The sequence below is a fragment of the Diuraphis noxia genome, unplaced genomic scaffold (assembly GCF_037042655.1).
Source record: "Diuraphis noxia isolate RWA-SAM2 unplaced genomic scaffold, SU_Dnox_SAM2 contig0001, whole genome shotgun sequence".
Lineage (NCBI taxonomy): Eukaryota > Metazoa > Arthropoda > Insecta > Hemiptera > Aphididae > Diuraphis > Diuraphis noxia.
This window is the reverse complement of record NW_028301711.1, coordinates 93,281,993-93,301,584: the sequence shown is the minus strand read 5'-3', so window position 1 is coordinate 93,301,584 and position 19,592 is coordinate 93,281,993. Positions and strand designations below refer to the sequence as shown.

Here is a 19,592-nt window from a genome sequence, read left to right as displayed (position 1 = left end):
TTATATTATACAATATAGGTATATTGTAGTACGTGTAGAAAATAATATGCTAACCTACACCGTAGTACCATGGTATACTAATATTAGCTTATATTAGCTGTTATATTCGTGTTTACTATGAATTATTATTCATCACAGCTATAATGTATGTATTGTAATTAATTTTAAGACCAACAGAATCTAGCTCACTAACGTCTTTAACACACCTAGTGGACTACATTACGGTTATTATCTGAATAGAAATTAGCTGTAGCCCATGGATATACGCGTCGCATTATACAATTATTGTGTAGCGCGTAAAATAGACCAAATGCGAGCGCAACGTCTTTATTATGCTATAGACTTATCCTATATATTATATATTATGCATTAAAATATGAATTTTGGAATATTCCAAGAGCAAAAAACTACTCAAGTCATGCTCCGCATAATATGATAAATTTGTAATATAACCGGAAATATATTTACAATAACTAAATAAAATATACAAAATATTATAAAATATAATATTGTATCGAATGTTATTAGGAGTTTCCGTCTTCTGCGGATCACCATCGCATAATTACTTATCTTACCAAACGATGGTATAAAAAAATGAATAATATTTTAATAACGAAATGATAAAATTAATAATCTTTTATATTTCCACTCCCTATATAGGTACTCCAGCACCAATAGTTTTATCCATGTAGTTATGAGTTTATATGACCCACAGGTATGACCTTGTTTACACAATATTATAATATATATAAGCTCCGTGGCGTATACCCATTATACCCTACTATCGATATTACCAATATTTTATTAAAATTTATCGATATTCGATAAAATATTTCGTCTACTTTCAACATTTTGAATAGACCAGATAATAACATAACATGAAACAATCGGTCCATTTTTAAATATTAACATAGTCGTATATACGCGTATATCTACGTCGCATAAGTTGTACAGATAATATGAAAATCTAAATTAATCATTGAATCAATTCATCTGACGTTAATCTTATAAATCATAAGCTATAATAATATCACAGTTGATGATCATATTAGCAGCTGCAATGTTCCGAAATAGAATATTATAGGGCTTAGTGCATATTGGGTATAAGCCGTTACTCTCGACATTTCATTCCGTGGAGCCGTGGAGGTCCCGTCGGCTTATTTTAAACTACAATCTGATACCAAATTGCGAATCTAGTCTGACTGACACCTGTGGATTTTGGGATTAGGTTTACTAAGAGAAATAATATGAAACGACAAACGAATCGGTTTCTTTACGATGTGTATACGCACGCTTGGAAAACTGATTTGATTATTAATTGGTATTTTTCATATCGATACGTCATAATGGAATAGATTTTGAAAAATGTATTATTTTAATATCATACAATATAATCTTATGATTTTTGAATGGTTGCGGGTGGAGGCCGACATCACACGTCCCCACATAATAATATTATTGACCGTCAGACCAAAAAAATAAAAATATGCTAATCGTCCGCGGTCTGTCGCTCGAAACCCGCCACCTCTACGGGTACATCGTTATATTATCATTGTAATTGTTCCGATGGTTTTTCGAAATGTCCTTATAGCATGACATTATCGCACCTACATTACGGTGTAGGTATAATATCTACACAAACGACGTACCGGCGCAACTGTAGTTATCAACAAGCCAACGGACGCCGCGCGGGCACTGCCGCCGTGGACACGCGTCTACCGGCCGCCGCCGCCGCCGCCGTACGTAGCCGTCGGTCGTGCGGCGCGACGGTGGGGGCCGCGATGCAGTTTGGCGGGAGAGCCCGTTGGCCTCCCCACCGACGTGTATCGTACTGTACGCGCGGAGGCGGCGTCATACCACAACAACGATAATAATAATAATATATTATAGTAGAAGTAATAGTAATAGTAATGGCAATAATAATATTATAGTGATATGGTAATAGTAATAATAGTAATAGTAATAATAATAATAATATAATCGCAGCGGCACGGCAGCGACGCGGCAACCGGCGGCAGTCGCTTCCGTCGCGTCCGCCCAGCAAGTACTGTCGCGACACGGCGTTAACCGCTGTTACCTACCTATTTGGTTTTTCATTTTTGTTATTTCTCACTCCGTTTCGCGCGGTGTCGTCCGTCAGTGTGTATTTATTATTCGTACGCGATTGCATTCGCGTTCGCGAGCTCGCTTGATAGCCACACCGGTCGACGTTTATAAATATTATTATCAAACGATATTATTTTTATTTTTCCGCGTCCGATACGCGACGACTAAATACTCGTTATTATTGACATCGAGCATATTTTTATTTAAAAAAAAAAAATCAACGACGACGGCAGTTTCACTCGCAGGTCGTGGAAAAACAACAATTTGACGTTTTTACGATTTTTTTTTTTTTCGACAACTCGTACGCGAGCGCCACATGGATAACGCTCCGTCCTGAACGCCGCAGACAGCCCGCACGCCGCACACAAACCAATCGTGAGTTTCCATATTAATATTATTTTATTTACTGCGGTACTACTACCGTACTAAAAATTGTTGGCGAATTGCATCAAACCGACGACGACGCTTTGCGTCGTTGACGTCGATAACGTTCTTTAGAGATAATTTTTTTTTTCGCGATTCCTCTTCCCGTCGCGCGATCGGCGCCTCAGCTCCACCGCGATACCATTCATCTGCGCCCCGTTCCCAGCATTCAAATCTCCGCACGCCCAAGACAATACGCGAGATGTTAGTAACCAATACACACTGTCAACTTAGTACTAGCATCTTGTCGTTGTTGCAACAACTCGCGATCTGGCTGGGTCGGTGTTGTTATTTAATATATTATAATTTATTACATTATTATACTATGAGTTTATGAAACGCGTGTAAAATGAGAACACCATCAATAACAATTATATTTCGCTTACTCACATAGTCATGTTTAATATTATTATTCTATTAAATTGCGTGTGAGTTACAGTAGAAAAAAAAGTAATAACTTTGTATCGTGTAATAAAATCAAAATAGTTGAGTAAAAATTATACGTCCAAATAAAATGAAACGATGGCGTTTGAAAGCTTTTTAGTATATTATAAATGGTTATAGTATATTATTATTTCACACACCCGACCTATCCCTGAGTAACGAGTGTGACTAAAAAAAAACTCCCTAGAGACGCGATTTCAATTGTCCGTACATTTTCACCATAAAATTTTTCAACCATAAATGTAGTAGGTACCTACAATATTATATGGTAATTTTGTGCAAGTTTATCACATAATTCTTAACATTATATTAAATCATATAATTTTACCTATACCTTAAGTAGTTATTCTTATTTTATAGTATTGTATGATGCTATTGTAAATCACTCGGCGGCAATTTATTTATAAAATATAACTATAAACTAATATAAGTGTGTATTTAGTGTACCAATGGATTTACATAGTTTTTTTTTTCATAATCTCGTCGAATAATAAAATGTCCACTTCATTCGAATTCATTCTTCAAACCAGCTTTATATATATATATTTTTTTTATCGCATTAAATGTTTTATAAATAGATAGGTAATAACGTAAATATAACGTACCCGAGTAGGCACTTGAAAAATGTATAAAATATTTTCGCAACAGATATGGTCCGTAGCAAATATTACGACTCCCAATCCACCGTAAATTTAATGTTATGTGTACAGTCGAAATCTGCAGTGGATTGGGTTCATCGTACTTTTTGTCATAATGCAATTATAGTTCAAGGTTGCTGCCAAGGAGTAATCAGCGTACTTTGTTTTTAATGAACGTGTGGACCAAAACGGTTTTCGCAATGAATCGAAATATATTATGCACGCCCGTTACAAGGAACCTAACAATATGTTGGCCGCTAATTTCGTCTTTCTGCGTTTCTCTAGTATCGGCGTGCGTACATGAGAATTTGTTTCCTCAGCATTGAAGTTCCTCGGAATTTTCGTGATACAATGATAAAAATATAATCGTTTTAATATAATCGCTTATGAATATGCACTTTCATCGTGAATATTAAAAATTTAGATTTTTACCGTATATATAATATTATGCTTGATATTATGCATGTTACGAGTATCTGAGTTTTAATAGGTGAGATGACTTGAATACGTTCGATCCGTTCGAAGCACATAATATACTCGAGATGAATAGTGAACATTTTATATACCTACCATTTTATAATAATATGTATTATAAGATATTATACATCGTTTTGATTTTAAGCGCTTATAGAATTCGCCGAATTCGTTACAGCACTAAAACATTATTATTGTTTTTATTTTACAATTGCTATAAAAGATACTTATCGGAACGGATTTAAAATTGTTTCCGTATTAACAAAGTATTCTCGGGTATAAAAATAATAGACTGCATAAAATATTAGATCTACTTTATGGACAAAATACAATACTGTTGTTGTATTACAGTTCACACGCAGCTGAAAACACATTAGAAATGATTCATTAATAAAACATTAAATACACGCGTCTTAAATAATCACAATTAAAACGAAAAAAATCGTTATCGCGCATTTGACCGATTAGTGAATTATTTGTAGAACGACTGTTGTATCCGTTTTCCCGTTGTTTGTAATTGTTAATACAACAAATAAAGCTAATTAAAAATATTTTTCCATAATTGCCCATAATCGTATTATAATTTTAACCAATTCAAATGTCAGATACTTTTCTGGCTAAATTGAAGATATAGTTAAATAATAATTACGTTCGAGATTCTCAAAAACATATATTTTAATGTTAATTTAATGAGTGCAGTTGATATATATTTTTTGTCCAAGAGAATTCGTAATTTTAATTTAGCCGCTGCCTACCGCTAATGACTACCTATCATTATTTTTTTGGATCTCAGTGATTTTGGTATAATTTATTATATTATAAATCCTTTTCAGATCATCACTCGTGTGAGTATTTTATTTTAATATGCCTGAGAATAGTGCATGGTTTTTATTTTTAAATATTATCTGTTAGTTGAAAAAGAAACGGTTCATTGTTGGTAGGCCATGAATGTATTGTGTACTCCGCCGAAATGATTATCTCGTTTGTTGGTGTTCTCTTGGGACGATGAACATTTTTTTTTGCTAAACACGTATTAGTAATTATTCAGTTGCATGACGCTTTTGTCAACAGTATAAAATAAAAATGCATAATACATACTCAACTTAAATTAGCATCATAATAGTAAACAAAATATTATAGATTTTTTTTTTTTTTCTGAACTTCCCAATAGTCACGAAACGAAAATATTGATCATAATATTATGTCAATGGTTTATGTTTATATAATGTCATACCACAGTATACATCACGTATGCATAATATTTAAATGTGCAATCGTTAAAATAGATGATTTAAAACGTGTATGGAAAAAATGTGTAGCTTATTATTATAACACATACGCGATACGCGCTAAAACCAGAACATAATAATAACTCGTAGTCATACACTCATACCGCGGCCTATTTACTGTCACCACTGTTCGTCAACGAACCTCAATATCGATACGTTTGATACGGCCGATAAGATACCATCTTAAATCGTTGGTACGACTATGACGGGTACTATCAGATCTAGATAACTACTACAATAGATCGTTATCGATCATGTCGTTATATTCGCTTGCTATAAATTCGTAGAATTTTCAGTATTGGTTTTGCAGGGTGAATCATACTAAACCTCACATCGTTATAAATATATAATATTATTAAATGTATCATCTTACGTTTATTGTTTATACAATATAATAATAATATAACAATAATTTGTCCATTGCGTTTGTACTTGCGGTACCATTATTATGAAGGGCGTACGCGTGCAATATGTGCATAGGTACCAGCTATAATAATAATAGCAATAATAGTGATATAATGATATAGTATATTGCGGTTCATTACCCCCGAGGGCGAAAACCGCCTCGACGTTGCTCCAAATACACAATGCAGAGGTAATAATATGATATAACGTTTATAAGTTCTAACATAATATCAAATATATTACAAATTATTATTACCAATATATTATATGCACACGCCACCGTCGGTCGGTATTGACACAGTGATGTTGATTGCGTCTGAAAAAAAAAAACACAATTCCCGTCACGGTAAGACACCACGAATCCGGGCCGTTTCGCCCGTTTTGATAATATTGAATGCGAAACGATAATAATATGATCGTATCGTAATAACGCGCTATCGTAACGATTTTTATGTCGGTCATCGCCGCGTAGCTACAAATAGGTAAACCCGCGACGTCATAATAACAATAATAAATATTTTACGAATAATTACGCGCATTACTACAACCTACCTATTCGATTTTATTTTTTTATTTGTTCTTCACCTCAGCTTCTTAAAATCCTATCACAATACATCATACTATGTAGCCGATGGACAATGAACTTCTATTCCCATATTGTTTATCTTTATAACAATAATATTAACCCAGTCGCATGATACACGGTGTTAATAACTGATTACAAGGTATCGAAACAATGAAAAAGTCTACCACCGTATTATAATATTATGTTTGTAAAGTAAATATACAGACATTTATGACTTTCCTATTATAATAATACATTAGTCTTATGAGCGCCGGCCTCCACGGGATTTTATTTGTACCGACCGTTTTCCGTATAATACTGTTATTATTTTAATTTTTTTTTTATCTCTTCGATCCCACTCGGAAACCGTTACGCAATTTATTATTCCGATGTAATTATGTCGTGAAATTCCTTCGTAATTATCGCATGTTCGAGTATACCGTGACGAAAATAGAATACTCGATAGTTTATAATATTATGATATATTACGCTTACGCAATATATACAACTATATTATACATAAATATGATATCCGTACAGGTGAGTATGTAATGTTCGGATACATTATTTTATGTTTTTATAGACCCCGTTGAAGGTTACTGAGAAAAGTTCTCTACCGATCGATGTTGTACGATCAATAAAACGTAATTATTATAATTTCGCTGTGCCATGTAACCATTGTAGCCGGCAATGTTTATTATTTAATGAATATCATAGGATTCACGTAGAAAGAGAATTATAATAGTCTATTTTATTCAAACACACTTCCAAGCGTGAACAATATTGAATATAAAAAAAATAAAAATAATAACACTAATAATAATATTATTAATTATAATAGGCGTGGAATAAAATATGTTTAACGCAATCGCTGCTCTCAACTCGTTAGTTATTAAAATTATCTCACAGAAAAAGAGAATATTAGTTTTAATGTTGGGTTATTTAAGAGGACGTTATACCCGCTTGTGTTGTTTACGTCTTACAAGTGCTTAACAAAGCAATTACGTTCAGCAGATCACGTGTAGCTCTGTTAGTTTAAAATTTAGAGTGAATTGACCTCTTATAAAATTTAAAGGTAACGATATTATCGAGTGCTTCTAATTAATTTTGAGTTATAAGTAGTTATGAGTATTTAAAAAATTTTTTAATTGTTTGTATATTTTAAAATACTCATAACTCGCTTTAAAATTAAAATATAATAAAAAGCCCATTAGAAGCACTCGATGATAATGTTACCTTTAATTTTTATAAAAGGTCAATTCACTCTAAATTTTAAATTAACAGAGCTACACGTGATCTGCAAATCGTAAAATTTGCTTTGTTAATAAGCACTTGCAAGACGAAGACAACACAAGTGGGTATAACGTTCTCTTAAAATACATAATGAATATTGTAATTATAATATTACTAATATTAGGAGTGATAAAAAAAATCAATAAGATTAAATGTTTCCTTACCCAATATTTTTATCGACGCGTCATGTAAACTAATCAACAACAAAAAATAACATTGTAGATAAGAAATAACGAATGTGTAAAAAATAACCCAACATCGATATCGGGCGACTAGCGCCCGTGGTTAAGTACTGTCGTATACTCTGGTACGTTTAAAAATTGTTTTGCGGACTATACAATATTGTCCCATTTTCAGAATCGAAATGCATTTCGCCTCGTGACCCCGTAGTTTTAGATGATTATGGTTGTGTTCATGTCTCTATCTGAGCCGTTGGGTACTGGCTAAGACAGGTGTGAGTGATGGGTGTTGTTGAAATTTTGAACTGATCGGCCGATCAATCGCTATAAGCCCGAACAAAATTTTAAAAAAACACATAGAATTCACATTATAGGACGGGTAACATTCGATTTAAATCGCACGAAATTCTCACAGCTGGCTGTGGATATAAAAAATATGAATAATCTCACAGAACCCGCGAGTGCCGTGTATAGAATTTCCATAACACGTTAAATCACCATTGTGACGTAAGTACGCAGTGTAAGTAAGTCGTCTTGGTAGAACATGTACCTACTACGAAGTGTGAAAAATTAAAAAAAAAAACAGGTGGTATGGATAAAAATAAATAAACGTCACTCACATCGTTTCGCCCATTGTAAATATATCATCTATTAATAGATCCGTCGGTTGAGCATTAGTTACACCTCATGACTGAGTTGGCTGCACAAGCCGCCGATTTCGTCAGCGACACAGACAAGCACCTAACCTCCCGCAATAATGATTCGTTTTTGCCACCTCGAACCGGTTGCAAAAATCGTGCGTGCTAGTTTGTGTGTGTGCGCGCTCGGGTTGAGTGGGCTTGCACTTTTGAGTGAAGCACCCCTCGTGCTACTCACGTGCACTGAACGAGAGGCTCGATTTGGGCGGAAAGCCCGGTTTGTGTGTATGATGTGTGTGTGTGTGTGACGATCAGCATCACTTCCGAACGACGAGACCGGAAGTTGGGCGGATCGACCAGGCGCTTAAATCAGACCGATGATGTATTATATGTAACAATGTAGCTACGTCAAATGTAGTATAGTAGGGCACGTCGGGAATCGGAGCGCGGAAATAGAACGGAACGACCGCCGTCTCGTTCCGGTTTTGTTCTCTTCTCAATATTTATTTTCGTCTTTCCCAGTCGCTCTATTATGTACCTATCATATTATATAGGCGTCTTATTGTAGTGCAAATAATAGGTATGCACACTTGCCGCAGCGTTCGATTTAATAACATAATAATATTATGACTATAAGTTATAGTCTATAACCACGGTCGCTTTAACTGGCGGGCGGCGGATCGAGAGCTCGTGCTACATTACGAATAATACTACGACGATAACGGGATCGAAATGATAGTAAAATTATATTTGTCGTCGCACAAATTGATCTTTGAGTATAATATTATGCGAGGTTCTCAATACTTAAAGTTAGTATTATAACTGCAATGTCATAATCGTTTTCCGTTTAAACCGTACGGGTTAACATCTGGGTTAACACGTTACCGTATCATATACCAAAAGTGTTAAGTGGCCAAGTGGTGGCTATTAATTGCTTTATTGTAATCGTAGAAAATTCTGAGCATGAACCACATGGTGATAGCGGAATAGAATCATAGAATAAAATATATTATACTAGAAGCATAGGGAAATCTGATAAATGAATTTGCCATTTTTATGGAGAAAATCAGTATGACGATTATACACATTATTTATAACCATTGATAACAATTGCTATAAATACTCGAAGTCAATCAATGATATAATATAATATGAATTATTGTAATATATTATCTTCTTCCGATAGAATTATTATTGATAACATTTTAGAGTGTCCAGAGTCTGATAGTACCGTTAGTATCGTGTTCCGTACTCAATCTAAAACACGTAGGTAACAAAATATTGATATTTGGTAATGTGCGTTTAATATCCAACTCTTTACACGACATGGTATACTGTGTAAACTCCGCTACGCATATAACCGTCGCGTGGTCGCACAATTATTATACCACGCACAACATGACCTGACCAGTATACGGCAGAACGGTTATATATTATTATTATTATTGTTATTATACTGTAATAGAATATCTACGTAACGCGGCGCTTAAGGTCAATGTTTATATCGGCGACCATGCGTTACATAACGCCGATAATAATATTGTGATATTATGTTATCATGTTAAAAATAAATCTACATAAAAACCGATTTACCTATTGTTGTGTCGATCAGAGGTAAAACGAGCATAAAGTAATCCATAAGCAACCTAAAATCTACCCACCACATATCATATTCAATGAGAATTTTTAGTAATCTTTTTAACCCTTCGCTAAGATTTATTTCTTTTTTCTAATGTCGATGAACAACCGCCTCTGGTGTTAACCTTTTTGCACTACTACAACCGGTCCTAAGGAACATACCAACTTTTTATCGCGTCGTGCATTATTTAACACGTCATGTTAAGACTCCAGTGGCTTCACACTGTGGTTATCTTTTAAATATACCATGCTACCAGGTGTTGGCTTGTTGACACAAAGTGGAAAAATATTCGACTTGTCGTCGAGCGGTTTTACTGTGGTCAAATGGTTATCGACTACACTGCTGATCAAACGTATTTATAACGCTCGCTAACCTCTAACCGGGTTCTAAATTATATGACACTCGTATTGTATACAAAGATAATATTCTGATCAAACGATACAACAAAATATTGTAGAAGTAGCACACACTAGAACGTAAAGGCTCCTTAAAATTATTTTTACCAGTAATGGTCGTGACCATATCGAGATGTTGTAATTATTATTATACCACGTAACAGGTATTCGCGGTCGTCGGGATCGGTGCCGGTAGAAGGAGACAATCGTTCACGCGAAACTGTGCATACACATGCACGAGTTCGGGGGCCAAGTGGACGATAGCGTGCCAAAGGCCGGCGCATAAAAATATTCGACGAGCTAAAAATGAAAAAAAAAAATGCATGTATACATATATATTATATATATAGTTTAATATGATAAACATAAATAACTACGACGACGACTTTGGTGTTACTGCACACTGTTAAATAACAATCGCGCACATCGTATAATATTATGACACAGACGTATTATACCGAACGCGACGCGTCGTTATGCAGAACAAATAAATACGTAGGTAATAATAATAATAATAATTATAACAAAATAATAACGAACGAAGATAAAATCGTCGAGGATGAACATAAAAAAATTTAAAAAACTATCCAAAATCGATTTCGTCACAACGTTAAAACATTTTGTACGAAAATCATTTCGTATAACATAATAATATATTATAATATTATAATAATATATTAATATAATGTATAAACTTCACCTTGAGGGTGAAGGCCATGACGGTCGGAGCGAGTTGGCCTACAAGATCCCACACAATGATTATGATATTATATTATATGGTCGCTTATTAGTTATTATCTTCGGCGCGCGCGAAATGATGAAAAACACACATACAATAGTACGCCCAACACGACGACAACGATTATCTCATAATAAATAATAATAATAATAATAGTAATATACACGTGCCGAGTACTTGCATTGACGTCGGCGGCATCGGCAGCAGCGGCGTTTGGCAGTGTATATTTTATTTTATTTCGTTTATTTATTTAATTTTCTCTCTCTCTCTCTCTCTCTCTCTCTGTGCGTTTTTGCTCAACCCGAGTCGTGTGTAACACATCCAAGGCCGTCGAGTTTTTTACGACGCGTAAAATTCGCGCACAATGTCATCGGACGATTTCAAAACGTATACTACAAGCATAATAATGCGTGCGTGCACGATATTATTACATAAACCCGCGTAATGCATTTCATTGTGTTTATAATAGTAATAATATTATGTATCGTAATATTTGACCCCGCCCGGTGCCCATTGGACACCGTGGCAATTGGATTTTTTTTTTTTTAATCCTGAAATCCCATTTATCATTTGGTTGGTACATATAATCGGAAATCCATTCGAATTTGAGGGAAGTCAAACATTTTTAACATCAATGTAAGCAGCCTTGGAGGGGATGAGCTTCGCTACCTACCATACAATTAAAAAACTGTTCGATTTTTGTTTTTATTTTTATTTTATTTTTTTTTTTTGGGGGGGGGGGGGGGGGTGAGGCTTATATGGTTATCCTGTGGATACTATCGTTACTGATGGTCCTATCCCGATGATCGTTAATCTGTTACACCTAAGCCCATGATAAAAAATTTGGCCAGACTTGATGAGACGCCGCAGGTACGTCATTACTTCGCGTACAACATTATTATTGTCATAAATATCTGGTGTACTCGGCGTGTCGCGTGTGTGTTTTCTTGTGAGGCACACGCGACAACAACCGTACGCACCTGTTGATTTCATTGGTTTGACATTAAACAAATTAAAATCAATAACGATCGTTAAACATATTGAAATATCGTCATCGGAAAGGTGGAGAACTAAAAAGGAAAATAAAATATGTATACTTTTGCGCAAGACGATATCCCCGGCTGTTTATAAATTTATTATGATATATTAATATAATTTATACGTGATGAGGCACACCTGCAACCAGAGGTTCCCCGCGGGGTCGACGTCCATACGCTCGTTACAACATTGTTAATGTGTTGTCGATATTATTATTATCATCATAGCACTAAAACAATAATAATATCATTCTGATGTTATAGTACATTAATACATTTTTATGTGTAATAACGTAATATTGTAATTATAACGGGAACGATAATGATATGCGTAAATTGCGAGTTCTGTGCCGCGAATTGGCGATTGCCATAGGTTCATAAGCGTGTGCGCAGGCGGCTGACTTTTTTGTTTTTTAGGTTACACGATTATCAATATATTGTAGTACAATATACATATTATATTATCAGGTGTTAATGAAATGCAGGTATACTACCATAATAATAGTAAAAGTAATATTTATCATTTTAAATAATTATAGTTAATTTATTATAAATTAACGTTTGATTCGGAAAAAAAAATACACCAGTTAAAAATAATTATTACTATATAATATCCTATAATATGTCCTTGGTATAGGAGTACATTTTTTAGTTATTTCGTGTAATATATTGTGTACCTGCTAGTAATCGTAATATAATATGTTTATTTAATACATTTGAGTTCATTTTATCAATCGTACGAAGGCAGTTAAAGTTACTGGCTCAACTTTAACTGCCTACAATTATTATTATTATAGTGGTTAAAATACTTTATATCAGGGTTCCTTCTGATTAGTTGTTGGAACAGCGAACTTGAAAGTTGAAATAAAATAGTACCTTCACAAGAAGGTACTCTAGAAGAACATAATGACCTATAACCTATGCTTGTATGGATTACCTTTGACCATATTATCTTGTCGATAAGGTCCGTGTACGGTTATTACCAGATTACCTTATTAGTGTGAATTCAGTTACCAGTCCATTGGTTAGATCAATTAATAATAACCTATTTGCTTAAATCGTCCTTTGGTATAATTAAAGGCGACAAGACACTCGTCAATATCATTATCGCGTGTGCTGATAATATATTAATTTGGTTGGATTATTTATGAACCCGCGGTTATGCGTAGTCTCGCGCACTGGCCGAAACGAAAACTTTGCGAGTGAAACGGAGACGAGGTAAAGGAGAATTAAAATAAAAAAAAATTCTAGCTCATAAGCGAAATTATAATATTATAATAACTTATTTATACATCTTTGTGACGTTGTATGATATTACGAAACGGTGACAACAACATACGGCTCTCTTGAATGACGCCGATCTCAACTGAATCGACCATATTTCCATCGACTGCCGACGCTTTGCTATTAATTTATTATTATGTACAAACAAATTACGATGATAAAAATATCGTGTGCGAACGTGACTGACGAGTCGTACAACGGTTGCCGACGAGGCCTATAAAGTTATAAAATATTTAATATAATATCGTATCATGTTGTGATGTACCTATACTACACCATATACCTACTGACTACTTACTCGGAACGATTACAACTGATTGTAATGTAAAATGTAGGCGTGTACCAACAATCGCGTTATTTTATAATTGTTTGTTATTGTAGCTATTACTTATTACTAGTTACTATTATACTAAATAATTTGTCGTCGTCGATATTATTATGCGTTGATATAGACGCAGCTGCGTTGTCCATATCTCGACATTGCAGGTACCTATATTCTATACGAAATGTCTCGTTCGATCAAACGGCCGCGGTCATTGAATTTTACGTCTGGAATCGACTACATTTTCTAATATGTTCAGTATAAAGCAGTGCCTGTACGTGTTTTTGATCTACGATTAGGTAGTGTTGTTAATTTAAGAAAAATTCGTCAATATATTCATCTATTTGTAATGGATAAAATATGCGTATCTTTATACCGAAATTAAAATAAAATATGTAGGAAGGCACTTAAAAGAGCTAATTTAATAATTTGTATGATTGCATAAGACCGACATTGCAAACAAAACACAATAGTCTCGAAAAGATTATATTATATAATTTTATTGTAACAAAACACACTCATGAAATCAATACTATGTCGACTGAACGACTGATGTCCGTAATGTAAAAAATAATATTTTTTTTGGAATTCAGATTATCAGTGGGGTATAGAACTCCCATCTGTTCATAAACGACTGTCTTATAACTCTTATCGTAAAACACTGTGCCCTTTTCAAGTTCGTGATCGACACTGTGCGTCATCATACGTGAATCGCATCACGTCCGGTGTTTATGTTATTACTATTATATTTATAGTATTATATAGTTCTATAATTGATGTAGAAAAACTACTAAAAACTATTTATTCCGATATCGTGGATGATTAAAATGATCAGCAAGTCCTAGTAGAATCGTGCCAGAAAATGCTGTTGAGTGTATAGGTACGCTGACGGCGAGGCGTTAGCTAACGGCTAATTGTTTAATTTTTATTGATTCTCGGGTCACTGCAACTATCCTACACCAGTGCCTGTCGGATACTTAATAATATTATGATGCCATAGTATCATGGTATCTCATATTATTATTATTATTATATTGTGATCGATACGAGTTTCATATCCGTCGCTTGATAACTCGTTTTTGCGCCACAACGTTGTGGCTGGCATTCACCTCGACGGTGTTTTCAAAAGGTCAAATTAATAAAATTAATATTATTATATAATATTATGATGTCGCATACAACTACGGCGATTGTAAATGCGGTCCGTTCGTCATTTACCAAATGGGTTGGCCGCTCGCATTCTGGTACAGAGTGTTACCTCTTTGACTGACTAGATACTACTATCTACCTACCTATCTACTAGATACCTACTTTTTATTGATACACCGTTTACTGTGTTTTATAATAGTAATAAATTGCGTGATATCGTGTAGATATAGGAAAAAAATATTCGCCGAACGGAACCAGTGTTAAGACATCGTCGGATATCGTTACGGGTGACCTTGCTCGGTTTATATTATTTTTATTGTATTTCCTCGATCTCACCGTCCTTGGCTGGTTCTACAATTTATATTACATAATGTATAATATACGTGTTATTAATTATTATTGTGTTATAACATGACCGTATAGAAGTTAGCACTGCGACATATTAATACGCGTAACATCTACGGATAATCTGAATGTGGCCACCTCGGCGCACGGCGCAGTAACATCACTGCCCGATTGTATGTAATAATAGCATTAGAAGAATTTATTGCAGACATCGAATTTTTCGATTCCGTCCGTTTATAAGATTCTAACGATCGGGGGGACCCTTTTCCGACGCTTCCCCGCGAGCGTTTTTGTAGTCAAGTGTATAGAAGGGAGGGGAGTACCTATGTGGTATTTTTTTCCATGGCACGTGGCAAGTAGCTTCGGAATTCCACCGCCGCCGCTGTATTAAAGATGTTTCGCTCAAGGTTGCCGACACGTATACGCGTGTTCCTACACAACCATCATTAGTGTAACACAAACTGATATACATGTACACTGCGTCATAGATTTTCCCGAACCGTCATCGTCATCGTCTTCTTTCGGTTTTTCAACACTAAACGCCATCCCCTATACTGAAATGCAGCACAAAGAATTCTAAAGAAATGGCTGGTTTGAAGGTTTTTACGGATTGCGAGTCGCCAAGGTTATGGAGGTAGATACTGAGTACTTAAATAATGGCGAAAAAAAGTTTTTGTCCAGTTGATATAGGAAGTAATATAATATAATATGAGAACCCCGTACATTCAAATGGGAAGTTAGCCTCATACACTCACTAAACAAACTATCATTACAGGAGCCCGTCACCCTCGCGCAATACCGGAAAAGCGTTTCAGATATAATAAATATATAATAAATACCTTTGGTGTCTCACTTATGTGTAATGTGTAGAAAATGGCCCTAAGACTTGTTATCGATTCAGTATATTCGTGTGAATGCATGGCCGTCGGTATTATAGTTATATTTAACGATATGAAACTAATGTCCACGTTCGTATTTTTGTGTTAAAGGTTGAGAAATGGTAGCGGACACGGCCAGCAGTTATCATCATCAACAGAAAACTCAGCAGCAGCAGTCGCAGCAACTAAACCAGCACCAACAACAGAAAGTCCACCAGCAACAGCAGCAGCAACTTCATCAGCAACAGCAGCAGCAACTTCACCAAATCCATCTGCAACGCCAACAACAACAACAGCATCAAAACAGTGGCGGAAACATGCCACAGTATTGTAGCGATATGGAACAATCAGGCGGCCCTGGGAGCATGAGGTACGACGATTCTGTATCACCAGGACCAGAATCGCCAGGACCCGGCGAACCGTACCCACCCGGGTTTGACTTGACGGCGCATCTGCAGCACAAGGAGTTCTTTGCGCAGCGCAAGCAGCGTGAATTTATACCGGATAACAAAAAAGATGAAAGCTATTGGGACAGGAGGCGACGAAACAACGAGGCAGCCAAACGATCCCGCGAAAAGAGGAGGTTCAACGACATGATCCTCGAACAGCGGGTGGTTGAACTCAGCAAGGAGAACCACGTACTCAAGGCCCAACTCTCAGCTATCAAGGATAAGTTCGGCATCAGTGGCGAGGCTGTGGTTAGCGTTGAACAGGTAATAATTCAAACATAATCACAAGGGTTTATATCAATAGGATTCTAGGTTAAGTCCTTTTCGTTAATCAAAATCGTTTTATGAAGGGTTTATGCACACTAACCGCATTAAATAGTAGTTATTTTGTGAATAATAATACATAATAATATTATGTTATACGTACGAGTTCATTAAGATGGCGCAAGAAAACTGTGTTGAACAGTAAGTTCATTGTTTACAATGTATAGCGATGTGTTTGCATTGTTCTTTCTATCGTGTTCGTCTTACTGCATTTTTCGAAAAACCATATTACCCAACACCTGTGTTTCACACTGAATGAGTAATTAACTGTTTGCATTAAAAAAAAAATGTATACAATAATTTATGAAAAACACGCACAATTAAGAATATGCCAAATGATTACAAAAAATGACCCATAATTATTCGATCTTAATATAGATTTCAACCCCTCTCCCCCCGCCAAAAAAAAAAACAAACCACTACCTACGAATAGAAATAGACCAAAATGATTTTATGTATTAACAGTGGTTTTTCTTTTTCCCGCACTTATAGGTTATGGCTTCTTTACCTACAAACGAACAAGTGTTGAGCATCACGAAACGCCCAAAACTTTCCACGTCGTCTTCGTCTTCGTCGATAGGTTACTCGCAGAACGGATCCGGTCCTATACCCACGTCGGTCATCCACCAGCCCGTCCAGTCTACCACGCCCAAAATGAACGGCTCGTACTATGGTGGCGCACAGTCCGATTGCGACAGCTCTGTCGACCAACACCAACAACAGCAGCAACAACAACACCAGCAGCAGCAGGGCGACCGTTCGAACGGCGTCAATGGCCTGCCGATGTCCGTGGCCGCCGCAGCTGTGGCCGCCGCGGCACAAGCCGGGTACCCGCCGTACCCGTTTGCACCGGTTCTGCCCCCACTGCAGCCGCCGTCGTTCGAATCGGCCGCCAACAGCGTACTGAACCTCAGCCGCCGGCCACCGTCACCATACGAGCTGAGCAGTGGCAGTGGTGACGACACGTCGTCGTCTTGCGTGCCCATATCGCTGGCGTTCGTGGCCGCGGCTGCCGCCGCAGCGGCCGGCGGAGTCGTGGGACCGGGCGGCTCGTTGGTTGGAAACAACAACAACAGCCAGAACAACAACAATCACCACCTTCAGCACCGTCACCGGCACCACTTTAACGGAAACGGCATGATGGCCATGATGACCGGTAGCGGTGGCGGAGGTATACCAATCGCGGTCCTCAATAACAACAACAACAATATGGTCCACGGAAATGACAACGACGTAGCAGGCATCAACAGCAACAACATTGCAGCGATCGTCAACAACGGCGGCGGAGGCAACGGCGGTGGCAACTGTCTGCCACACAAGCTCCGTCACAAGACGCATTTGGGCGACAAGGACGTGGCGGCCACAGCGTTGCTTTCGCTGCAGGCCATCAAGCAGGAACCCGGAAGCAGCCGGGCCAGTCCACCGTGGGACGCGGAAGGAAGCAGCGATGAGCGTGACTCTGGCATCAGCCTGGGCGTCGAATGGGGCGTCCGGCCATCATCCGCATCGGTCGCCGTGTGCCCGACGGCCACCCCGGTGGCCGCGCCACGAGCCGCCGCCATGCAGTCGCCAGCCGCCGTCACGATGGGTGGCGAACCGGCTGACGGCGCCGTACACGCAACCGCCCCGACAGCCGCCGCCGACGACACCAGACTTAAGTCCGAGGTGGCCCGGCTAGCGTCCGAGGTGGCCAGCCTCAAGAACATGCTGTCGTCCAGGAAGTCGTCCACCGCGGCTCCGGCCCAGTCCACCACCGTCGCTGTCAACTAATCGACGACGACGGATACAACAAAAATTATTGTTATTCGTTATTTCGATCCACAGGTATTTTGTTTGTTATACGTTCGCACGCGAATCCATACATAGGTAAATTATTATTATTATTATTATTATTTTTTTTTTTATGGTTATTATTTTAATTTTTATTAATATTTTAATTATTATTATAATAATATTATTATCATCATCATCATTATTATTATTATTATTATTATTATTAAAAGCTATGGTATTTTTGACGATGCTTCGTATATATCTATCGAACACGTTTTCGTCGCCCACCGAATGTCTTATTATAATACTATATGTGTGTAATATATAAAATAGATGATATTATTATAATGTTATTACCATTGTTACATCGTAACTCGAAGTAATAATATTATTGCGGTTTTTTTTTTATGTTTGCTTTCCGATCGACGAGGGCGCACTTGATGATGATCGAACCGGCACAAACAATATAATTGCGTGGGCGCGGGAATTACTTGTCGTTTTTTTTTTTTTTTTTTTTTAGGGGGGTTGATAAAAATCATAAACGCTGCGTAAATCTGAAGATGAATATTCCCTTCATCCGTCCATCAGTGCTGGCGTTCGTCAGATAATTGAATATTGTAAAGTGTAAATAAACTTGTAACAAAATATGACACGCATTAAATACGTACGGGGCGGTTCTCGTAGTGGCGGTTTTCCACGATGATTTGTAACGGCTACACGAACTCCATATTTTGGGCCTTACTAGCGGAGAACCGCGACTGTGAGAGAATCGCCCTGTACGTACACTATATATGATATATGTAT

General features: G+C 36.8%; 1 protein-coding gene across 1 annotated transcript; it reads left to right on the top strand.

Moving 5' to 3' along the window:
- The first annotated feature begins 2,023 nt into the window (after nucleotides 1-2,023).
- On the top strand, nucleotides 2,024-19,322 carry LOC107165794 (uncharacterized). The gene is made up of 3 exons (XM_015514191.2): nucleotides 2,024-2,481; nucleotides 16,354-16,955; nucleotides 17,508-19,322. The coding sequence occupies exons 2-3, from the start codon at nucleotides 16,362-16,364 to the stop codon at nucleotides 18,783-18,785; spliced, it is 1,872 nt and encodes a 623-aa protein (XP_015369677.2). The 5' UTR covers nucleotides 2,024-2,481; nucleotides 16,354-16,361; the 3' UTR covers nucleotides 18,786-19,322.
- The last annotated feature ends 270 nt before the right edge of the window (nucleotides 19,323-19,592 follow it).